The 25,707-nt window shown below is 46.7% G+C and overlaps 1 protein-coding gene and 1 non-coding gene across 2 annotated transcripts; one reads left to right on the top strand and one right to left on the bottom strand.

The window, feature by feature from the left end:
• Nucleotides 1-12,097: 12,097 nt before the first annotated feature.
• Nucleotides 12,098-13,360, bottom strand: LOC120695336. The gene is made up of 2 exons (XM_039978614.1): nucleotides 13,254-13,360; nucleotides 12,098-13,007 (listed from the first exon to the last, which is right to left on the bottom strand). Exons 1-2 carry the CDS (start codon nucleotides 13,358-13,360, stop codon nucleotides 12,098-12,100), a joined length of 1,017 nt encoding a protein of 338 aa, XP_039834548.1.
• A 288-nt stretch (nucleotides 13,361-13,648) lies between these two features.
• On the top strand, nucleotides 13,649-13,752 carry LOC120696301. The gene has a single exon (XR_005684079.1). It is a non-coding gene; the product is annotated as a small nucleolar RNA R71 (small nucleolar RNA).
• Nucleotides 13,753-25,707: the final 11,955 nt, after the last annotated feature.

The following is a 25,707-nucleotide window of genomic DNA, read 5'->3' as shown; positions in this document are numbered from 1 at the left end:
TTAGTCTAAGGAATGAGCTTAATGTGTTGGATGCGGCAAACGTCATGTAAGTTGCCTTGTCATATAGAAAAATGCATACATATAGGACACTTGTCTAACCATGGTAAGATAGTGATGAGCAAGGGTTTAGCTAGAGGTGGTGGTCCACTTGTTTTCCTCTATGCTTGTAGAAAGGCTCATCATGAAGAAGCTTCCCATGGGTTCAAACTTGACAAGTAGATCTTAATTTCTTGTTATGCATTTCTTGTCATATAGATGTGCACTTCATGTTTACTTTACTTTCACATGTGGTTGTAGCTTGCATTATCATTGCATGCGTAAGGGTCACAAAGGAGATCACTTGATGAAAATGAGACTTGTTTCATATACAAGATCTTAATTCATGAAAAGTGAAAAGAGCAAAGTGTTAGGTGCGTTATTGCCTAGTGAGTCATGTCATAATGAGTTTGAAGCTCTCTATCTTCAATATTCCTATGACAAGGCTCATACATTTTATTTGGCGCTTTGTCTCTCTTGCGGCTTTTCCTTGTGTTTGAAAAAAAAATTATTTAAGCAAGTGTGCTATCCTATTTATTTTGAGGGGTAAAGTCGCCTATGCAAGTCCATTAACTTGAGTTTATTTGAGTTTTATAAGTTTATTGGACTTAGCATAGAAGAGTGAGCTGAGTGTGAGGTTATTGGCTTCACCGGTTAAACCGACGTTCAAAGGATCTCTACCCATCGGTTTAACCGGCGTTACTAAGTTGTGGCTCAGCTCAGTCAAGTTTCAGGCAGTTTAACCGACGTATACAAAAGTCAGAGCATCGGATCAACCGGTGATCATAAGTGCAGATCAGACCAAGCAATCAACCGGCGTTTTGATCAATCAACCGACGGGTTCACTTTTGGCATGATCGGTTCAACCGGCGTTCAAAAATAGATCTGGTAGAGTCTCGGGTGAACTACACCGACGCAATCACCCGGCGTTCAAACCCTACGCGTCGGATCGACCGATGTTAAAGAAAATCGCGGGTCCCACCTGTCATATATGTGTCTTGCCCGCGGACGCCTGGCTCTCTCCTTTTGTTTTCCCCGACTCCGCAGCGCCGCCGCCTGATCCTCTTCGCGCCGCCGCCTTCCCATCGCGCCGCCGCCGCCGTTCCACCTCGCCGCCGCCTGCGCACCGCCTCAACCACCACATCTCGCCACCGCGCAGCAGCCCCCTCCTCTGTGCCGCCCGCGCAACCGCTCTGCGCCGCCGCCTGCGCGCATAGCCGCCGCCGCCGCACCACACCGCCGCCGTGCGTCATCGCCGCTTCACGCCACCACCTCGTTCTGAGCCTCCGCTCCCACGCAGTACCACCCACGCAGCCGCGCCTCCACGCCTTTCACGCCGCAGTAGCACCCGATCAGCGCTCACCAGGTGCTCGACAAATTGCTTGATTCGAGATGGGTCGCGAGAAGAGAAAGGGAAAAGAAGTTGTGGTCGAGAAGCCCGCTCGCAAGCGGACTCATGCAGAGAAGGAGGCCGAGAGGGCCGAGATGGTGGCCAAGGCCGCCGAGGAGCAGGCATCTGGCCATGCTCGTCCGTTCCAGATCAGGGAGGACCCCAAAGGCAGAGGCAGAGGCAGAGGCAGGGGTATGGGCAGAGTGAGAGGTGCCAGGGCCACCAGAGCCGCGACAGCAGCAGCAGCAATAGATTCAGATGGTTCTGACTCAGAGGCAGCACAGTCAGAGGGACAGAGTTCTCCACAGCAGTCGTCTGAGGGAGGTTCTCCGCCAGCGACAGAGCGTCGCACTGGACCGAGGACTCGGGGAGGACACCAGCCACTAGGAGCCCCGCAGGTCCAGCAGCAGTAGCAGCAGCAGCTCGCAGAGCCGAGGCCCTAGAGGCCGAGCGCGCAGTGTTCCGTATGGACACTGTTGTGCGTCTGGAGCCAGGTGTGATGCTCCAGAACTTGACCCGAGCCAATGCGGCAAAGGTCAAGAGGCTCAGGTGGAGTGTTGAGGAGGAAGTCTGGTTCCCAGTGACTCGAGACAGCAGAGTCGACAGGAGGTTCTGGACTCTGCTACAGGCCAGCTTCTACGAGACTTTCCAGCGGATGGGCCACCGGATCTTCCAGCACAGGGTTCTTGACTGGGTCTCACTGAGGACAGCCGCAGGGGGAGCAGATGTGAGAGCACACTTCGCTCACTTCAGAGGACTGCCCAGGCTGCTAGAGATGGAGCAGAACCGTTATATCGAAGACTGGGTCAGAGTGTTCTACGCCACAGCTTGGATAGCTCCCGAGCGCAGAGCCGTGCACTTCATGTTTGGAGGGCAGGACTTTGGTTTGTCGAGGGCGACCATTGCTGGTATACTTGGAGTTGACCTGGTCGACGTCTCGCTGCACGAGAGGGTTTACGGGGACTCAGATCCACCCCGCAGGGCGATGGTTGGCGGGATTGCTCCTTCCCATGAGGCGATCACTCAGTGCTTCCGCCAGCCGTTCCCAGCCTCTTACGCCAGAGTGCCGAGCTTGCTGACTCCAGAGGCTTACGCTGTTCACATGGCACTCCGGAGGACTCTGTTACCGAGGAGTGGCTACCCAGAGGGGTTCACAGGCTTGCAGCAGCTCTTGCTCCTACACATCCTCACTCACGAGCCATTTGATATAGTTGACTTTATTCTTGCTGAGATCGAGGATGTGATCACTGACGGGATGGGTGTGGTGCGACAGTTTCCTTATGCGCACTGGATCAGTTACATATGCTCTATGATAGTGCCAGCAGAGTCACCCATCAGCGCCCCTTACCATCACGACGAGGCTCCCAGGTTCCCTGTCTACCGACCCACAGCTCCACAGGGACAGGAGGAGGGGCAGACACGCAGATAGAGCTGCGATGGCACGACTGTCACCGGAGGTTCAGGCACGAGTGGCAGAGGAGGACGAGGCACTTCTGGCAGCCGAGGCACAGCTTCCCGGGGGAGATGATGAGATTCACTGGTCTGAGCTTGAGTCAGATTCCTCCGAGGACGTAGAGTACTTTCCTCCAGCTGCCCCAGCCAGTCACGACCACGAGGCAGGAGGGTCCGGAGAGCCAGCTCCTCCGACTTCAGCAGCTGCTACAGTCTCTGAGTCCCAGGTAACTCAGCCGTCCGAGCTCACTGCACTACTACAGCAGCTCATGACTCAGCAGAGGGAGGACAGACTTGCTCAGGAGGAGGCCAGGAGAGCCCATGAGGCTCAGATTGCAGCTATTCAGAGAGAGGCAGCCCGAGAGCGTGCAGCGACAGAGGAGCATTTTGTCGGCCTCATTGACAGAGTTTCACAGAGGACAGACGCTCAGTTCCAGCAGATGCAGCAGGGCATGATGGCGATGTTCGGGATGATCTCCCAGTTTTACTCTCACATCGGACTCGCCCCACAGCAGCAGCAGCCCGGACTTCAGGGTGTAGGAGCACCTCAGCTTACAGTCACACCAGCTCCTCCTCCTCCAGCCCCTACTGCAGCTCCAGCTACTACAGCGACACCGGAGACCACGTTCTCGATGTCCGCACTCTTTGGGTCTGCCGGTCGTCCGCTCTTTTCACCACTGCCAGCGACCACACTCTTTCAGGACTCACCGTCAGCGGTTCAGTCGGTCGCCCTCCCTACCTCACTTCAGGCAGCACCTTCAGGGGGAGGAGCAGTAGAGGAGTCCCTGCTTCCACAGTCGACGCAGCCGGCAGCCTCAGCAGTCACTTCTTCTGATGTTGATACTTCTTCTGCTGACCCGGTTACGACTTCTACGGATCCTCTACTAGGCAGTGCCAGCACGAGAGCCTCCACGACAGTCACTCCCCCAGTGAGCTCAGACCCAGACCAGCAGCTTCCGTCTGTCACCGAGGGTGAGGGTTCTCCGTCCGACGACGACGACGATGACGACCCGGACCGCTTCCTCGCCGTACCACGACAGCACGACCCGTAGCTCGCCTTTTGGTGTTTTGATGCCAAAGGGGGAGAGGGGGTAGGGGGAGCCTCAGAGTTAGGGGGAGGGTAGAGCTAGAGAGAGCTCGTAGTTATCAGGACTTTGATTCTTTGTATCACATTTGGTGTTAATTCATGGATATGTACATTTGTCGCTTGAGTATGCCGTTCTTTGAGACATATCTATGGATTTCGTTTGAGCCGTTGAGCTCTTTGGTCCTGCTTTCGAGTTTGCTTGTGTTTATCTTGCTTTATCTTTCTCGCTCTCTCGTTATTTATGTTTGTGTTGTCATCAATCACCAAAAAGGGGGAGATTGTAAGCATCTAGGCCCTCAAGGTATGTTTCGGTGATTAATGACAACCATTATTGTGTCTAATGAGTTTGTGCAGCTAAATAGATCATTATCGCTCATTTGGTCATATGTCAAAAGAGGCCCCTCAATTTCATTATTCAAAAAGGCGATCTCGGTATTCAACTCAATTTTATGTCAAGACTAAGGATCTTTCTAGTCCTAAGTGTCATAAGGTTGAGAAGGACACTTAGGTTAGTATAGGTTTTATAGTTTTGTAGTGATCGCACTATTAAGAGGGGTTAAGGCTAAGTAACTTGAGCATGGACATGATCATTTGAAAATGGATGCACACTATGGTCACTCAGGTTTCTAGAAGTTCAAATAAGTGGTTCTCAAACTATATCTCAAGAATATTTGGATTTCATTCAAGACTCAAATCAGAAAAGACAAAATCAGAAAAAGTCTATACACCGGTTTAACCGACGCTCTCAATTTTCTATACGTCGGTTAAACGAAGTCAGCAGAGTCTGGACAAATTCAATACACCGGTTAAACTGACGTGTTTGAAATTAACGTCGGTGCATTAGTCCAGAGTTGGTTTTTCCAGGGTATTTCAAGTTCTATACACCGGTTAAACCGACGCTGTTTAAATCAAGACGTCAGTGCAATTGACCAATGAGATGGTTTTTCAGAGGAATTCAAAAGTTGTACTCACTGGTTAAACCGACGATAGGTTTGAGTTAACGTCGGTGCAGTTGTCCAGAGACTTGGTTTTTCAGTTGATCAGTGGACAACTACACTCACCGGTTAAACTGATGATACGTCGGTTAATCTGCCCAAGTGGTAACGGCTAGTTTTCAGAAGTGGCAGTTTACATTCACCAGTTAAACCGACGATGACTATTGGAGGGACGTCGGATTAACCGGCGCTACGCAGTTTTCTGGCAGCTTTTCTCCAACGGCTCTATTTGTGTGAGCTGCCTATATATACCCCTCCAATGGGTCATTTCGCCCACTCTTGACACCAGGCAACATCCATACACTTATACTATAGTCAAGAGCCACCTTGAGCTTCATCATTCACATACTTGTGTTTTCAATCAATCAAGAAGCAAGATTAAGGACTTGAGTAGAGAGAAGCTAGTGTGCATCCGTTCTTGGTGATCGGTTCTTGCTCAAGTGAAGGCCTTAGCTTGTTACTCTTGGTGATTGGCATCACCTAGGCGATCTTGGTGATCGGGGTGTTTCTCGCGGAGCTTGCCAAGGATTGTGGGAGCCCGGAGAAGAAGATTGTACGTGGCTTGAGCTCCACCACACCGGGATGGTGAACGGAGACTCTTAGTGAGTGCCCAAGTCTCGGTGACATGGGAGGTGACAAGACTCTTAGTGAGTGTCACAACGTGGACTAGGGGTGTGTGCCAACACATCGACACCACGGGAAAAAATCCGGTCGTCTCTTGTCCACTCTCTTTATTCAAGCATTTTCTTTCATGCAATTTACTCATGTGCTTGACTTAGTGATCATAACTTAGCTCTACCTTGCTAGGCTTTACTTTGTTTTTATCTCTCTTAGCTTGTGTAGGTAGCTTAATTATCCGGTTGGTGAATTGGTGCCCTACTAGTATTGCATAGGTTAAGGTTGCTTTACTTTGTTTTAGAAATTGAAAAAGGCCCAATTCACCCCCCCTCTTGGTCCATCGATCCTTACAGACCTTTATCTGCTGCGGCGCCGCCGCCTGCATCGAGCATTCGAGCTCGAGGGTTGGAGGCGGATGAGGGGAGGAACCGAGGGGAGGATGGCGAGAAGAGGGCAATTTTTTTTAAGAGTTTTCTATTTCGGTCCCTGAGCGGAAAGGCGATTTTGCTTGTTGAGCCCTCGAGTTTGGTGAATTTATATGTACCCGTTGCTGTAACGTGCCCAAATCGGTTGTGTGAATTTCAATGTTGGAGGCGATAGATACTTCATCAGGTTTTATGACATTTTGTCTTTCCAGAAGCTGCGTGAGAAATGCTTGTTTGAGCTTCTTTTAGCTACCCAAAAGCTCAAACAAATATAGCCTAAGAGATAGCTTTAGAGTTAGTTAGAAAATTTGTGGGCCAACAGGAATGGGTCAAATACTTCTATGCATATCGGGCCTTATCAAGATTTTGAATATTTCAAGATATTCAGTACCAGGACTCTATATCTGAATTTTTTCAAACTAATTTCAGATTTCATAATGTCCCGCCCGAGATAGCGATCATGTAATTGTTGGCATTTCTTAAGTCGACACTGGGTTTGCGATGACCTCAGTAATAACCTCAAAATTGCCTGTTGGCAATCCTTAGTGCAATTACTAGAAATGAAGGCGCCGAACCCATCCTAGCAATTGCACCCAAAGGGTGCCACTTTCGTGGTGTAATCAATACGATTACAGATGGATTCGCAAGCGCACGGATATACTGTTGTAGCATTTCACCCGGAGAGTAAGGGTATCGTCATTTATTTGTGTCCCAAAGGACGGCAGCGGCAAAGGTATTGTACTTAACATTAACCATGACATTGTGCCTCAAGCAATAGGCAAAACTCTAACAGGCGTAAGTCTAGGTAAAGAATAAGCTAGGGTAATGCGACACAACACGCATCCACACTCTAAGAGGAAGGAATAAAAGAGAGAAACGACAAAAGAAAGAGACTACTTTATCCTACGTTAAGTCAGCTGGAGCATAGGCTAGGTTAGGTGTCCTAGTGCTTCTATCCAAAGCTGGGGTTATGTTAGGACATGGTCAGGACTGCAGGTGCCAGAAAAATGGGATAGCGGGGAGAAGGTCCCGCACCGGAGTACATCCAGTCCCGTTACCTCTTTGCATGAACTCCTACACCGAACCCGAACGTCGGGGAATATACTGAACGCAACACAGCTGTTACGCCGGACGAACAGGACTGTCACCACCTGCCGTCTACCCCAGTCACACCATGGAGCACGGTCATATCCGAAGGATCCCGCATACCCAAGCACCACGCTCGTGTATGAAGTCACTAATCTAGTGTCCCCGGGTCTCCCACACTTCGGATGGACAAGTAAAACACTAGAGCAAGCCCGAAAGCACAACGAACCTTTATCCATACCCAGATCATCTGGCCTAACCAAGACCTTAGCATAACTCATGAACGGACTAAGCATGAATTGATAAACTATCAAGATAGTAAAGCAACCATGGCATAACTCTATATTATGAATAGAAGTCTGACAAGTCAGATACAAAGCCATACCGGGAGCCGAGGATTGCTCAACGACCCCGAGGATGACTTGCTCGCTAAAGAAGAACTAGCCTAGCTCCACTACCTAGCTAAGAGAGCAAGAGAGAGGAGAGCCTTCTTGGAATGGTGGAAATGAAGTGTGTGTGTGTGTGTGTGTGTGTGTGTGTGTGTGTGTGTGTGTGTGTGTTGAGGGGGCGAGAGAGGCCCTATTTATAGCTCTAGAGGTCGGTTCCCGCCAAATGCACATATGGAAGGTGATCAGGTGCCTTGGCAGCTACTCCTCCTTGAAATGCACCTGGACGTCTTGCAGGCCAGGTTCGGCCGACCCTAGGGGTCGGCCGACCCCACCTGGCAGTCCCTCGGTCCGATCTTCTACTGGATGGTTTATTCGTTGGATCTTATCTTTATCCTCTAGTGCATCTTGCGTGGAGGCCCCGTTTCCTCTGACATGCGGGCCCTCTTTGTAAGGGTGTGATGCTGGATGCGATATTCTGCATAGTTGTACGGCGTCTGCTGCATGTTTTCGTCTTATTCCGCTCTTGCTCATCTGAAATGTACAAAGCTCAAAAACAACTGTGGAGGAAGGTTAGTGATACAAAGTAAGGTGTACAGTTTTCCTTTATTATTGAGTATAGTTGATGGTAGGATTTGGCACTTAAGCACCGTTAACAATTCTCCCAAGCTAGCCCTTTGCTCGTCTCGAGCAAAGTTTTAGACTTAGGTTGTTGATCAGGAGTTGCTACAATGTCGCATTCTTGACTTATGCACAGGGCACAATCAAGTGTTCTTACCATTATTCTGAATAAGTTGGCCTTGTTTGCACCTTTTTACCTTACTCCTGTGGGGCTTATAGCATCATTCTCATCTTTGGCGGTTAAGGGTCAGAACGGCTCGTAGAGTACCACTTACCACTCCTTTGTTCAACCGTCAATCCGGAGGTTTTATAAAGTTTTTGAAAAGAATTTTTTTTTGTAAGTTCCTCGGGTGATCTCTCGGATTGCTCAAATGTGTTTCATTCCTCACCAAGACCTTTTTATGCGCCTTTCTTTTCCATCCTACATCTAATGGCTCTTTTTGGTGAATCTATAGGTATGGAGGATATGATGGCGAACCTGCTTCTCATATTTTGCTAAGTCAAAGACCGGATCCAAAGAAGAAATAAGTCATAAGCCTTGATCAAGATGTGCAAGTGTGTGGGTATTTTTTTTTGGTGGATGGTGGATGAAAACTCCTTTATATGATTTCTCTCTCCTTTGTAATATTTTTGGTATGGGCTATATTTTCTTTTTCTTCTTCTTTTTTTAGCACGCTTTGTGGGCGTGTGGCATACCTTCTTCGGGTATGCATCTTTTCTTCTCTTTTTTTTGACATGCCTTGCGCGCATGTGGCATATCTTCTTTGGGTATGCATCTTTTATTTCTTTTTGTATATCCCATACATTATGATGATACTTTGGAGAGAGATAGACATGATACAACTTGGAGTTTTATTTGTGGGTGGATGGATGTACTTGCTATCTTTCGAGTGTTGAAGTATAGCATGAGAGGGGACGTGTACGTGATCTTGATCATGGGCGTATGAAATGATTCTCTCAAAGGGTCACGACAATTTGACTAAGCTCAATGAGAAAACAAGTTGCATATGTGGAAAGGCTTTTTCAAAATTGTAACTCATATGGCTCTGGATGGGAATTGCATATCACCAAGGAACTTTATTTTATTTTTTTGTATTTTTGAAAAGAAATACTCTGGATATCAAGCATCACGTAGGAGAAGATCATAGCAACTCTTTTCAGTCATATCATAACCCACAACAACCCAGATTCGAATTCTGCTTTTTGCTACCCACAAGTTTCAAGCTTAAGGTTTGAACAACTAGCCACCAAACTCAAAACTTAGAAAGAGCACAAGGTTGTAACTAGGCATATGAAAGGAACTAACAGAGCAACTATTCATCATCTCAACAAAGAAAAATCTACACATGCTTACTACACATATTGGAAAGCAAGTAAATATTTTTGTGGTTTTCTAGGTTTTGCCAATTTTTGTTTGATTTTAGTTATGAAAATTTTTATGGATTTTCAGAATTTTGCAAATTTTTGTTTGGTTTCATGCAAGGTTTTGAAAGCAGTAAAGATAGAGTTTGATACAAGGTACCTCTCATGGGGGTCCTCCCCCAAGCTAGCTTTAGGCTCACTATTGTTGGTTGGGGTTAAACCCAGCCCAACGGTAGTAGGCCCTCCACTCCTCCTGGGTCTGCTGCTGTTGCTGCTCCAGGTTGCGGATCCTCTCACCTGTGTATCACTGCCAGTTTTGAGTTGACTTGATGTGCTGGCCCAGCGACTCGTCGATGTTGGTGGTGCGCACGTTCAGCTCGCCCATCTGCTGAGTCAGAGTGGCGAAGCCTCTAGACGAAGCTGTACGTCGCGAGGGTCCACTAAAGCTGGAGCTGGTGGACCGATGCCCTGTGGCCTACCGTGCCCACTCTGAGGAACTGTCACTCTGCCATGACGAACCTCCAGCCTCATATTGCTGTGGTTGAGGCTGAGGTTGCTGCTGCATGAATTCCTCCCTTCTGGCCCTGCTTCTGTAACCCTGCCAGGAAGACCAGAAACACTATGCCTGTGGCTTTCCTTTTGTGGAACAAGAGGGATGGTTAGCGAACGGCAGTTATACAAATGATATCCCGCATTTGGCAACAGAATTTCATTTGCATAACCGAGAGAGAAGAAAATCAAGGAGTCATCCGGGCCTTTCTTGAGTATGTGGCCTTGAACCAAATACGCCTCATCGATCATAACACGGGGCTCCTCAATGAAAGGAACAGGGTTCCCGTATAAGATTCCCATGTTTGATGCGATGCGGGTAACCAAAGAAGTGCATTCAATAGGACCCGTCATCCGAAAATTTGTGAGCCATTGCATAACCATTGCTTTTGCGGGGGAGATTCAGATCTTGTAGACCATGGCGTATAATATGATCAACTCATCATTCCGCACTGGTCATGGATCATTTCTTGGAAAGAGAGTGATAGCTACCCACTTGTGCATCAAACGAAGAGTCGGATCTTGAATGTCCTTGCACCGAGGTGCAAACTTACCATGAACAACTTGACCCGAAATCAAATCCCAAAACTCATGTCGATCAAAACTGCGGCAAGCTTTTGCAAGGAAAACCGGCAAGCACGCGCTAAAACCAAGGAGGTGGCTGAAATTTCTCCAATTAAAATAGCGTTCAACTACAAAAAGTCGGAAAGAAACACCATCGTCCACCTCCCGAAGAGTGCAAAGAAACTGGATAGTGAGGAGACGAGAACCATTCTCCTCAATGCGCACGAAGCCATCCCATCCAACCGCATGCCAAACACGAGTGAAGTAAACGTCCATACCTGTTTTCCCGAGAAGGTTCGGATCGAAGGCTCTGGTATGACCAAAGCTTTGATTCTTGATCATGGCGTAGGCTTGACGCTCGCGGTCGTCTCGCAAGTTGAGGTACGGTGCATCATCTTCATCTATTTCCATGTCCTCGGCTTGTGGTTCTGCAGCTTGCTCCTCAAATTGTTCTTCTTGTTCGTCTTGCTCATAGTCCATCGTGGTTGGTGTTGGTGTAGGCTCGGAAGAATGACGAGATCTTGACTCGCCCCATGAACAGGACGAGCCTAACCCTGTCATCTTCTTGAAAGCTCCAGAAATCTTCCGCCCTGCACCTCTCATGCTTGCAACAAGAACAAACAAGAACGAATGAGAACAACTCGATTCGGGTTACATTAGCGAAATGAAAATGAAACTCTTACCTGAAAGTTGTTCCTCAAAGTGTGTAGACAATCTTGCAGCAAAGAAATGAGAGAGAGTGTGTTCTTGCAATCAAACTTGAGTCAAAATCCAAAGGAAACCCGAGCAAGAATGTGTGAGAGGGAGTGAGAGTGAAGAGAGTGAGCATGAGAGCTCCTCACCCCTCTCTCGGCCTCTATTTGAAGAGAACTCGTCGTGTTTACCCGAGGAGAGGCAAGCCACAACGGTCAGGTGACCGTTGGAGAAGGTGAGGCCCAGGAGCCGTTGGCCCTAGGTCGGCCGGCCCCAGGGTGGGCCCCCTGGTGCCCCCCTTCAGTCTGATGCTTCCTCAACGGTTATGTTCTTTGAAAATATGGTGCACCGCCAAAAGTTTGCTCTAAAAGATTTCCAAATTATTTTTACCAAAGAATTTTAAAAGTCAGAAAATATTTTTAGTATTTTTGTGAAAAGGGAAAATTGCTAAAAAATTCCATCATGTAGAAAACAATTTTGAAATTTTTCAAATATGCAGTGGGGAAAACAAATGAGGTGCAAAGAAAATTTGAAACATGGACAAAGCAAATATGAGATAAATACCAATTTACCTTTGGCAAGGGCGCGTCGTTTATAGTCCGACGTGCACGACTCTTCTCCGATTATGATTGAGCATCTGTCCTGGGAGGAGCAGCGACGGATTGTTGTGCTTTCTTCTCTGCCTTTTTCATTCTTGATGAGGAGGGTTGATATTGTGGAGTTGTCTGGGCTGGTATTACCACCTCTTCATGCTTATCCTCCTTCATGACTTCTTTCATGAGGCTGACCATGTCGTCCTTCTTTCGTGGTGTTACCACGACTTCTTGTATGCCTCATGGGTTTGGCCCAAACTTGATTTTGATCATAGAGCACTGCTCAACCTTGGGCTGGAATGGGAACCTTTCTTCCTTGCCATTGATATTGAAGCGGATTTCTCTAGCTCCAACATTGATTTGTGTCCCCGCAGTGCTTAGGAATGGTCTTCCTAGAATAAGTGGTGTATCCTTGGAAATGTCCATGTCCAGTACCACGAAGTCGACAGGGATGAAGTAGTCCCTAACTTTCACCGGTACATCTTCTGCAATCCCCTCTGGATACCGTACCGAAGAGTCTGCCAGCTGGAGATGCATTGGAGTTGGCGTGAGGTACGTGAAGTTTACCTTGTCGTAGACGGCTTTTGGCATCACGCTGACACTTGCTCCTAAGTCACACAAGGCACGGCTGAAGTGTTGTGCCCCGATTGAACACGTGATTGTGGGGCATCCTGGATCTTTCTTCTTCTCCAGAGGTTGGTTGAGTATAGATGCACTACACTCTTCTGTGAGCTTGACAACCTTTGTGGTGGGCAGCGGCCGTTTGTTGCTAATGTTCTCCTTGATATACCGGGTGTAGGTTGGCACATGCATCACATCTAGCAGAGGGACGTTAACATGTATCTTCTGGATCATCTCAACAAAACGGGTTAACTGCTCATCCACGGCTGCCTTTCGGTTACGGGTAGGAAACGATAGGAAGCTGGTCTCGATATAGTCTTGTGGAGCCATTCCCTTTTCTGGTTCCCTGGTTTCTTCTTGCTGTGTTGGTTGCTCTTCTTCTTGGGCTGTCGGTGCTTTTTCAACATGGTTAGGGTGTGGTGGATCACGAGTGGACTTACCACCCCTCGTGGTCACCGCTTTTACATTCTCGGAGACAGGAACAGAAGCAGCAATTTGGGCAAGAAGAGATTCAACCTTTTTATTGAAACTTGATTGATTTTTAAGCGTTGAAGATAAAGTTTCAAGCTTAACATTTAAACTTTCCAGAGATTTGTCATTGGCCAAAAGCTTTTTATTTATATTTTCGTTAATTTTAACTTGGCAAAGAACAAGATCCCTAAAGGGAGGTTGGTTCGAATTGAAATTCGAATTATAAGAAGGATTATAGTTGTTACCTCCCTGGAATGGTGGACGTGGCTGGTTCTACCCCTGGCCTCCTTGTGATGGACGGTACCTGTTGTTATTGTTGTTGAGGTATGCGTAGTCTTCACAGGTTTCGGGGCAGTCGTTCCCCGAATGTCCATCGTTGCCGCAGACTTCGCACGTGAAGTGCGAACCCATGGCGTAGAGGGAGCATGGATTTGTTGTTTGCTCCCTTCCTCCATCTTCTTGATGAGGAGGTCCAGTTTAGCGGCAATCATATCTGTCTCTTTGACGGTGTGCAGGCCCTTTGTGCGGGGTTGGAGTCGTTCATCGCTCCACCCCTGATTGGAGACCATCTTCTCGACCAATTCTTTTGCTTTGGCTATGGTCAGGTCGAGAAAGGCTCCTCCAGCAGAGGCATCAATGTTGGCTCGAGATGTCATTATGAGCCCATTGTAGAAGCTTTGACGGACAAGCCACTCGTCCAAGCCGTGGTGAGGACAGGCTAGGATGTATTCCTGCAGCCTCTCCCAAGCTTCCGGGATGGATTCCATCCCTGTCTACTGGAAACTTGAAATTCTTCCACGCAGGACATTTGTTTTGCCCAACGGGAAGAATTTAGCGAGGAACGCCTTGAAGCATTTGGACCAGGTGTCGATGTCCTTTTCTTTGCAAAACCAATGTTTCGCCTTACCCAGGAGGGAAAAGGAAAACAGACGAAGCTTGATTGTATCGGCAGCGACACCTCGTATGACAACGGTGTCGCAGAGCTCCAGAAAGTTTTGTAAATGTGCATGTGCGTCCTCATTCGGCTTGCCACAGAATGGGCTAGCCTGCACCATGTTAATGAGGCTTGATTTGAGCTCGAAGTTCACATCCCTGACGTTGATGTTGGGGCCAGTGGCCACATTGTCGGTGGAGGGGACGGAGAACTCGCGGAGAATCTTTTCAGCCATAGCCTCAGGAATGCTTGTTGGTATTTCTTAAGTCTATACCGGGTTTGCGATGACCTCAATAACAACCTCAGAATTGCCTGTTGGCGGTCCTTAGTGCAATCACTAGAAATGAGGGCGCTGAACCCATCCTAGCAACTACACCCAAGGGGTGCCACTCTCGTGGTATAATCAATACGATTACAGATGGATCCGCAAGCGCACGGATATACCATTGTAGCATTTCACCCGGAGATTAAGGGTATCGTCATTTATTTGTGTCCCAACGGACGGTAGCGGCAAATGTATTGTACTTAACATTAACCATGACATTGTGCCTCAAGCAATAGGCAAAACTCTAACAGGAGTAAGTCCAGGTAAAGAATAAGTAAGGGTAATGTGACACAGCACACATCCACACTCCAAGAGGAAGGAATAAAAGAGAGAAACGACAAAAAAGAGACTACTCTATCCTACGTTAAGTCAGCTGGAGCTTATGCTAAGTTAGGTGTCCTAGTGCTTCTATCCAAAGCTGGGGTTATGTTAGGACATGGTTAGGACTGCAGGTGCCAGGAAAATGGGATAGCGGGGAGAAGGTCCCGCACCGGAGTACATCCAGTCCCGTTACCTCTTTGCATGAACTCCTACACCGAACCCGAACGTCGGGGAATACGCTAAACGCAACACAGCTATTACGCCGGACGGACAGGGCTGTCACCACCTGCCGTCTATCCCAGTCACACCGTGGAGCACGGTCATATCCGAAGGATCCCACATACCCAAGCACCACACTCGTGTATGAAGTCACTACTCTAGTGTCCCCGGGTCTCCCACCCTTCGGATGGACAAGTAAAACACTAGAGCAAACCTGAAAGCACAACGAACCTCTATCTGTACCCGGATCATCTGGCCTAACCAAGACCTTAGCATAACTCATGAACGGACTAAGCATGGATTGATAAATTATCAAGATAGTAAAGCAACCATGGCACAACTCTATATTATGAATAGAAGTCTGACAACTCGGATACAAAGCCATACCGGGAGCCGAGGATTGCTCAATGACCCCGAGGATGACTTGCTCGCTAAAGAAGAACTAGCCTAGCTCCACTACCTAGCTAAGAGAGCAAAAGAGAGGGGAGCCTTCTTGGAATGGAGGAAATGAAGTGTGTGTGTGTGTGTTGGGGGGGAGCAGGCCTGGCCCTGGGGGGTGAGGGGCGGCCGCCCCGGGCCCCCGATTCCAAGGGGCCCCACCCTATGTACATGTATAGTATACATATTGGACTAGCAGAATCCAATTGACGTTTTTTCTCCGCGTTAGCGCTGCCGAAACCCTCGCCTCGCGACCTTCCGCCTTCCGCAGAGCAGTTCCGCGCCGAAGCGCGGCGGCCGATCGCCGATGGCGCCCTGCGCCCCACCCCCACGGCTCGACGGCAAGGCTTGCCAGAAGCAATCGGTGAGGGCCTGGCTAGGCCTGGGCGCATCACGCATGTGTGCTTGCTTCCTGCTGATCTGATTCTGATGCACGCAACACATCAGCACGCAAGGCAAGTCTCGTATTCATCTGAAATCTATTCATAACCAATTAAATTAACCATCTCTCTCCTGACTCCTATGACTAATTTATTTTAACTTTAATTTCAGCACAAAGTACTAGTATCATGTCATCTATAAAATATCCATCTGGCAGCGAGAAAAGGAAGAAGAGGAAACAAGCTCATGCGTTTATTGGAACACAGAGATGGGCTCTTGATAAATTTTTTAGAACTAATTCAAGCACTTCCACTTCAAGAAATAAGAATGAGTATGCTTTGGCTATAGTCCCTGTGGAGGAACATCCAAACATTGATATAGGAGATCATCAGAGCCCTACACCGGAAGACAATGTTGATATCAACACAGATGATAACATTGTGAATGATCATAAGCCAATATTTAATTCATCTTCTACAGAGGGTGCTAATCTTGGTGATGAACCGGTTTTTACTGAAGATATCTATGATCCAGCAAATTGGAATAATATTGATAGCAAGGCAAGGGATATAATAGTAGAGAAGGGGCCTATAAGAGAAGAAAATATTGTGTTTCCATTGGATGCCAATGGGAGACATTTTTCATACAAAAGCATTACTCTAAAAAAATGCGCAATGGTGAGGCTCGTGATAGAAAGTGGTTAGTCTATTCAGAACATATTGGTAGAGTGTTTTGCTTTTGTTGTAAGCTTTTCAATTCAGAAAACTGCAAGAGTGCATTGGCACATGATGGGTTCAAAGATTGGAGGCACATCAACGAGAGGCTACAAGAACATGAAGGTAGTATCGAGCATATTACCAACATGAACTCTTGGAATGAATTGAGGGCTAGACTCAAAAAGAATGAAACAATTGACAAAGAATTGGAGCATCAAATCGCACAGGAGAAAGAGCGTATTAGGCGAGTTGTATTTAGAATAATTGCTGTTGTGAAATTCCTTGGTAAACAGAATTTGGCTTTTAGAGGATCAAATAAGCAACTTTACAATGACCATAATGGTAATTTCTTAGCTTGTGTTGAGATGATTGCAGAATTTGATTTGGTAATGCAAGACCACCTTAGACGTATTCAAAGGAAGGAGATCCAGTATCATTATCTCAGTCATAAAATTCAGAATGAGTTGATTTCTCTTTTGGCTTCTGAGATTACGAGTTCAATCATAAAAATTGTTAAAGAGGCCAAATATTTTTCTGTTATTCTTGATTTTACCCCAGATGTCAGTCATCAAGAACAAATGAGTTTATTGGTTTGATGTGTTAATATGTCTACTGGAAAAAGTGAGGAGTATTTTTTGGGTTTCTTGAAGGTAGATGACACATCTGGTAAGGGGCTTTTCAATTCAATGGTTGATTCCATTAAGTCCTTTGGTCTCGATGTTGATTATATTAGGGGGTCAAGGTTTTGATAATGGCTCCAACATGAAGGGTGCCCATAAGGGAGTGCAAAGACGATTGCTTGATATAAATCCAAGAGCTTTGTATATGCCATGTGCTTGCCATAGTCTTAATTTGACTCTTTGTGATATGGCTAAATCTTGAAGTAAAGCTATTTCATTTTTTGGAATTGTTCAACGGATATATGTACTATTTTCCAGTTCTACCAAGAGATGGAATGTTTTGCTTGAATATGTTGAAAGTTTAACTGTGAAATCATTGTGCAATACTCGTTGGGAGAGTCGGATCAAAAGTGTCAAAGCAATTAGATTTCAAGCACCCGAGCTAAGATCTGCTTTGCTTCACTTAAGTAAAGATAAGGATGTTGAGTCAAAGGATAGGAGTGATGCAAAGAATTTATTTAATGTGCTTGGCACTTTTGAGTTCATACTTGGTATGGTTATTTGGCATGACATTTTATTTACAGTGAACAGTGTAAGCAAGAAGTTGCAGTCACCATCCATGTGCATTGATGCTACCTTACAACTCATAGAAGGTACAGTGAATTCTTTGAAAACTATAGAAATGAAGGCTTTGCTTCTAGTTTGGTCACTGCTAAAGAAATTGCATCAGAAATGGGTATGCAGCCATCATTTCCAATAAAGCGACGTGCTTCTAGAAGCCCAGAAAGCTTTTGAAGTTAATTCTAGAAGCAATTCTAGAAGCCCAGAAAGCTTTTGAAGTTAATTATTTTTTAGTTATGGTTCATATGGCAATTAGTTCACTGGAATCCAGATTTGAAGAACTTCAATCATTTAAAAGTATATTTGGGTTTTTGATGAGTTCGGCTACCTTGAAATCATTGGATAGTATTAAGCTAAGAGAGTGTTGCACTACCTTTGCAAGCACTTTCTCTTTTGAGGGTTCATGTGATGTTGATTTAAATGATCTAATTTCAGAACTACGTGTTCTTCAGCTGAGTTTACCAGATAATCCAATGACGGCTATGGAGATTTTTTAGTATGTTAGAGAAGTGGACTGTTATCCTAATATTTCTATCGCTTATCGGATCTTATTTACCATGCCAGTCACTGTAGCATCAGCTGAAAGGACATTTTCAAAACTGAAGCTATTGAGGAATTATCTGAGGTCCACAATGTCTCAAGAAAGGTTAAATGGTTTGGCAATTTTATGCATCGAGAAGAAATTATTGGATGAAATCAATATTGATACAATGGTCACCGACTTCGCATCTAAAAATGTTGGAAGAAACTTTTGAGGTAATATATAGATTGTTTGATGTCAATATTCTTTATACAATTTAAGTGTTTGGTGGTACTATTTGTTCACATATTATTTATTAGTATATATTATTATTATAATTATTATAATATTATTATTGCTATTGTTATTAAAGGGCCCCTAATATAAATCTCGCCCCGGGCCCTTGAAATCTCATGACCGGGCCTGGGAGAGAGAGGCCCTATTCATAGCTCTAGAGGTCGGTTCCCGCCAAATGCACATATGGAAGGTGATCAGGTGTCTTGGCAGCTACTCCTCCTCGAAATGCACCTGGACGTCTTGCAGGCCAGGTTCGGCCGACCCTAGGGGTCGGCGGAACCCACCTGGCAGCCCCTCGGCCTGATCTTCTGCTGGATGGTTTATTCGTTGGATCTTATCCTTATCCTCTAGTGCATCTTGCGTGGAGGTCCCGTTTTCTCTGACATGTGGGCCCTCTTTGTAAGGGTGTGACGCCAGATGTGATATTCTGCGTAGTTGTACGTCGTCTACTGCGTGTTTTCGTCTAATTCTGCTCTTGCTCATCTGAAATGTACAAAGCTCGAAAATAACTGTGGAGCAAGGTTAGTGATACAAATATGTGAGTAATGTGTATAATTTTCCTTTATTATTGAGTAAAGTTGACAGTAGGATTTGACACTTAAGCACCGTCAACAATAATACAGGTTCGGATATTTCGATAACAGGTTTGAAAAAATTATGCCCCAGACCTAGATGACAACGTGAAAGTTTTACTAATTGAGTAAGGATCGTGATAGAGTTGGTAGCGTGCACCATGCACGTGGTTTTCATGTCTACTGGTAACTATATAATTTTTATATGATATTGTTGATAGATAGTATTATTGTAATTTGTATTATAAACTATTTATAGTTAAAATTATCAACATTTATCTTCCTTCTATGCTGTCTATTTTATTGGTACAATATATATAGGTTTCGGGCATTCATATTTGAAAGTCAAACTGTTAAAAAGAATGAAGCAAATATAGATAATGGTAGTGCAGTGTGAACTAGAAAGTTTGGCAATATCCGCATTAGACCCTAGCTATCAATTAAAGAGGCATCATCTCTCTACACGTGCACGACTTCTCAATATGTTATAGGCTGCGCAAAATACCTGTTGTAAGTGTAACAAAACCATTTTTAATATGTAGGCAGTTTTCTTTTCTCATATTTGTTGCATGTTTGTAAATTCTCACTATGTTTTTCATTGCTAGAGATATGTTTCATTTTGATTATGTTATTTGTATCCTTATACTCCCTCCGTCTAGAAATATTACATATATTTTGATCAGGAAAAATCTTCCATATTGAATTCTAACCCATGATTTCTCTTATAATATAATATCATCAATCACTAAAGACACAACATAATCTCAAAAACTACCTTGAGTACAAATATATTGATGCAAAATTTATGCATAGAATGTACATATAATTTAACTAATTATGAGTCAAGTTTGTAAAATTAGATCTTTTAAATCAAAGTACGTCTTACATTCCTGGATGGAGAGAGTATACAATTTTGTTTATGTTTAGCTGGATTATTTGTTTTCTTTTCTTCAAAACACACAAGATGGTTGGTTACATGGTTGGGCACACCATTGTTGGGTAGAACCACAAGATATCCTAATGTCCTCGGACGCTATCCTGAATTTCTTTTCATAGTAATTATACCTATCCCAATAGGATTAGAAAAAAAAAGAAAATAAAACCTAGCTAGTGATAACTCAGCTACCTATTCAAATGTTCATATGAGATAAAAGGCTGGACGACAAGTCGACATAGAAGGCACTAGCGATGGAACTTGGGAGCATCATATGTTGGATTTTTACTACGTGTTTATTGTTTTTCTCTTATGTAAGGTCTTTACATAAGAGCATAAGAGAAATTGACAATCACTATGGAAGATTGTTTTTCTAAAGACAATAACTATGGAAGATTGTCTTATAATATAATATCATCAATCACTAAAGACAATTGTTTTTCTCTTATGTTATTGTTGAGTAAAAGTTGACAATGACAAATGCTTGTTCAATCAATAAGACCATAAGGCAATAGTACATAAGAGCATCTGTATATATAAGACAAGAGCTCAGGCTGCATCAGTATATATAACTTCAGCCGGTAGATAACTGATTTGTGACTATATAACTTCAGCCGGTAGATAACTGATATGTGACGTTCTACCATAACTAACATACAAGAACCAAAGTTGACTAAAGTAGTTACATCCAAAGTCTCTTTTTTTCGCTTAGCCACCCAGAACAGCAGCCTACTGCGCGCCCGCCGCCCCTTCGTCTTCTGTAATTAATCCACACCGCCGCCCATTGATCTCTTGTGGCAAGGGCTTCTCGGCACTTGCGCCTTCGCTGTGCATTTGTCCTACTGTGCAGGGGGCGCAGACGCGAGGGAGAGAGAAAGTGGTGGCCGCATGGAGCCGCCAGGGAGGAGGACCTGGGTCGACGGCGGGGTGGCGCGAGGACCAGGAGACAGCGACGCGGCGACAACAAGCGGCGGCACTCTGGCACATCGACCCTTGGCGGCAACTCGCCCGCTCTGCCCCGGCCACATCGACTCGCGGCGGCGGTGGCCCGGACGCTCTGTTCCACCCCGGTAGCATCAACCTGTGGTGGCGGCCTTGCTTTGCCCCACCGGAGACGCCCTGGGCGATGGCCAAGCTCTGCCCCGGCCGCCACTCCTTTCCGCCCTCTAGCTCCGCTTCCCCCCATTCATTTCCACCTCCCCGACCCCGTGTTGCCGCTTTCTACTGCCACCGCGGCCAAATCTTCATTAGATTTGAAAATTAGCTCCCAATCGCTACGCAGAGCGCGGTGGCGAAATCCCCGCTCGCTCGCTGCCGGAGCAGGTTTGAAATATATTCGTAGCGTTAGCACACCTACTGGTGAGTCTTAAATGGACAAATCTGAACTATATGAGAGTGGACATGTCAAAACGCGTACCACACAGAGCAGCAAAGACGGCAAATTAACCGGGCCATATCTCTCTATTGTCTACGCTTAGCCCTTCTCTAAGGGCAAGCGCCGCTAGCTTAGAGCATCTCCAGCAGACTACCCATAACACATCCCCAAAACATCCATATACGGTGATCTCCTATTATAGGTATTAATATTTTTCTCAATCTCCTTGAGCAGATTACCTATATCTCATTACTCATATTTTGTAACTGGGCCACACCACCTCCAAAGCAACCCATATGTAGCCCGTTTCTCTAATATCTCTTTCGTGAGCCCATCTACGATTCCACTCTGCTCTTTTTTTTTCTTCACGAGCACAATCCAAATGAATCACTATTTCCAAACAGCATGTCTATCTGAGGTATATGAACACTCAAATTTCAGCACAACAATGTTCAAAGTTCCAAACAGCATGTCTGCAAGTGTTTTGTTCCAAAAAAAAGCAGTACAACCTAGTAGCAGGCAGTAGCAAACCAAACCCTAGGCCTAGGAGGCGGCGCGGCTAGGCCACCAGCGAGCGGCGGCGAGAGTGTGAGGCCGGCGGTGAGGGCCCGCTCCGCACGAGGCACGGCCGCACCATCCGCTGCGGGCGGACGGTGGCCAGGCAGGCAGGCCTGAACTGCAAAGAAGTCAAGAACACACCTTGGAGGAATTTGGTCGAGCAGGTGGTGGGCGTCGTCCATGCCAACATCACCCGTTGCATTTGGGCCACTAGCTGGTGCACTTTGCGGCATGGGAACTAGAACAGGGACGGGAGGGAACTGCGCAGCGTCTGCCCCACTCGCCTTCTTGCTCGGGTGTGCCCTGCGCAACACCGATGTGGACTCCGAAGCTCCTCCATGGATGGCAGAGCGAGGTTTCGGGATGGCTGCTCCGTTGCGCGTAGGCGGAGCTGTGGCACCTCCATGAGTTGCGGGATGTGCCTCTCGAAGAGCGCGGGGCCTTGGAGGAGCATGGGCTCCCGCGGCGGCGACGGGCTGCTGTCCTTGGCGGCGGCGCGGGAGAGCCAAAGAAGAAGGATCGGGGAGGGGCGCACAGAGATAGGGTGGGTCTTGCAGCTCCATGGTGGTGCGGCCGCAGAGCGGAGCGAGGCCGGGGCCGCCGGGCAACAACGTCGAGGTGGGGGCGGCGGCGCACGGAGAGAACGAGGCGTTGTGGCGCGAGACGGGAGGAAGCTTCGCGCCAAAAATACCGGTGGATAGGGGAGAGGTCGTATCCCCCTACATGTAGGGGAGAGGAGGTGAGGTTTTGGCAATTGCTCAAAAAAATTTGGTATTGGGGAACCTATTGGTAATCTGCTGAAGCTCTTTCTCATCTCCTGAATCTCTCAAATAGTAGTTTTTTGGTATTGGGGATGAATTTGAGCAATCTGCTGGAGATGCTCTTACACATTTAAGAGATACTGGTAAGAGATATATATTTCAATAGTCACAGAGGTCCGCATATCAATCTCACAAATTTAGAAATGTGTATGAGACTATCACAATAAAACATAACTCTTCTTTCTCTTTCCTTCGTATAGGTAAAATCTGACGTAGCATTATTAGAGCAAGCCTAATGCATTTCGCCGACCGCTGGCTGCAACGCACGCCGAGCCCGCTAGATTTCATGCACAGCAGCGTGCTCGGCCAATAGCAGCAGGCGCAGCGTCTCTCAGCCGGCTAAAGCAGGCGCGTCGCCGGTTGCCCTCTCTTTCCTCCATGGAGGATTCAACTGCTTCCAGTTATCTATTATACTTGCTCTTATGAGCTGGCTGACTCGTCTATTTTGAGGATGCTTTAATGTGAAACCCACGGCGTCTTGCAGCCACGTGGTTAGTCATGCGGCCACAGAATGCCCGCACAATCCTGCGTACGCAGCTGATCCTCTCTGCGGCCATGACTTTCTGCGATGGGCCGGGATTTGAGCCAAAGCAAGAAGACAATCTATCACTTTCTATTTGGGATCTAAGCCCATAAAGTTTAAGCCACAGCCCAAGTCTGAAGTGCATTGGCCATCAGCCCATCAAACCACCGAGACGACGAAGAACAAAAGGGAAAAGGACATTATTTAGCCCACAACATCCAAATGCTTCTCCAGGATTCCAATTTTCCCCTTACTTTTTCCTTACAGTGGAGGTGTTTCTGCATGTATTTTGTAAGCCTTTTTTCTTTTTTACAATTTTTCCAGCAATGAGCATAATGGCCACGATTAAGCTAAGTGCGGAGCCCTAAAGTAATGATCCAGGCTAATGCCGAGGACTTAATGGCGGACAAGTTTTCAGAGATAATGGTGCAACTTGCCCGGAGAAATTCATATCAAAGTTCGCGCGCTTTTCGCGAGCTCTCTTTTTTTTCCGCCTCCTTTTCAAAAGCTCCGCAGAATCAAAACCGATACAGCCTAGTCGCTAGTTTTCTGCTTGACTACGCAGCCAAAGATTGGCTGATAGCTGTCAGGAGCGAACAAAAAGGCAGATCTCATGAACAGGTCAGAGCCCTTGACGAGATTCTCAAATCCATCTGATGTGCCCGCTTATACTTGTAGGATCTGGGCATCTGGCATTAGTCAGCGGATTGTGCCGGTGCTAAAAATATTTCAGGCCCCCCAGTGATGGCCGTTTCACACCAGCTGCACCACCAAATTTCACCTCGTGATCGAGCTGGAAGAACACTGGGAAAATGTCGCTTGGAAACTGAGCCGGAAACCCTCTATAAAATCGGAACACGAGGATTTCTTGGAGATCACGAGCTCAGCGCAGTTGATCTTTGGGTATCGGGGTCGTCGTCCCCATGAAATTTTCCCGGTTGAAATCGCTGCAGGCATCTGCATTTCCTGCGCCAAGTGGTCGGTGTCCGTTTTGTCTGTGTGTTTAGCCTGGTAATTTTGCAAATTAAACACGTGGCCGTCGGATCGAAGAACGAATGCGCAGGGAGGAAGTGTTAAGGAAAAAGAATGACTCAAAAAATTAGATTAGTATCATTGCAAATATGCGTGGACGAATACGCAAGAGAATTGAGTATTTTTGTATTAAGAGATAGAGTTTGAAAGATGATTACAACGCGCTGAAGTGCTCCCAAGAATGATAGAGCCGGACACAGCTCGCTCAGCTCACACGTGGCTCGACTCTTCTTGGCTCGGTGCAATTTGCTACCGAGCCGAGCCGAGCCGAGACTATCAACCACAATTGCTTGGTGAGGAACAGAAGATGAAGAGGTGCTTACTTGTTGCTGGTACCTGGTCACACAGATAGCAATTCGCCGCTGTATCGGCGATGCCGTGCCTGTGCTGACGGTCAGCAGTCCAGTGTCTTCGTTTGAATGCAATTGCAAGCCAGAGGAAAAGCTTCACTTTCAACGGCGCCCAAGCTTTCCAGATTAACTTGTGTGTGGCCATATACGCAGAGGGATGGATCCTTGATGATGCAAAATACTGTTCAAAACAAGGAATCCATGAGAACAGGAGCAAATTCTAAGTTTGGTACCATTGGAAACACGCACACAGATGACACAGAAACGAGCATAGCGTAAGAACGCACGGCACGGCTTGAAAACGAGCAATATATGACATCGAGACGCATGACATCACACGGCGTTTTCCCCGCGAGCCGCCGAGCGGTGAGATCTGGAGCGAGCAATGCTGACCATGGAAACGCCGACGCACCGACGCCGACGCAGGCGACCGGGACAGGGGAAGCCGGAGGGAGGATGCGCCGATTACTCCCTGAAGCTTCCTTGGTTCCGACCAAACTTTGGGTTCCTGAACTTTCTCTCTCTGCCGTCAATGGTTTACTTTACCCTGCACGCGTGCGCACCGCGCTGCAAGAGCGACCTGTGTCAACCTGACAGATCTGTCGAACAGTCAATTTGGTCTGAGGAGAACCGCGTCTCGCCAAGCAGTAATCGCCTCCGACCGGTCGTGGTCCGGCCTGCGACCTAGAGTTGGGAGAGATGCGCGGAGCCATCAGCTTCCAGGTGCAGCTGCAGCAGATGCAGCGAAGCTCAGGCAGCCAGAGCCCCTGGCCTGACCCCATAATGCGGCAACTCATGCGCGCCCAGGAATGGAAACTCCCGCGTTCCAATTATTGTGACAGCTTCATGCCTTCATGAGGGATGATGATCTTTCCTTTTTGTCGTGCGCAAGTTTGGATATGATATCCTACCACAAAATTCGGATGCAACAGAAAAGCAGCATTTCTTCTTCTGGCACTGCCAACCCATCCTCCTGAACTTGTCACAAAGAAAGAAAGAAAGAAAGAAAGCTCATTCTCCTGAATTTCGGAAACTTTCAGATGGTTACTACAAAACCCTCCCGAATTCTGAAATGTTCACATGACTCGACACAAATGCTCTACTACATCTCCTGAGGTCAGACCGTTGCATATGTGGAAGTAGAACAGGTCCTCTATGAAGGTAATCAAGTTGTAATTGGCATCAGCATTTTTGCCGGTGC

Source organism: Panicum virgatum, chromosome 2K (genome assembly GCF_016808335.1).
Source record: "Panicum virgatum strain AP13 chromosome 2K, P.virgatum_v5, whole genome shotgun sequence".
Taxonomy (NCBI): Eukaryota; Viridiplantae; Streptophyta; class Magnoliopsida; order Poales; family Poaceae; genus Panicum; species Panicum virgatum.
The sequence above is the reverse complement of the archived record's forward strand: the minus strand, read 5'-3'. Positions and strand labels throughout refer to the sequence as shown.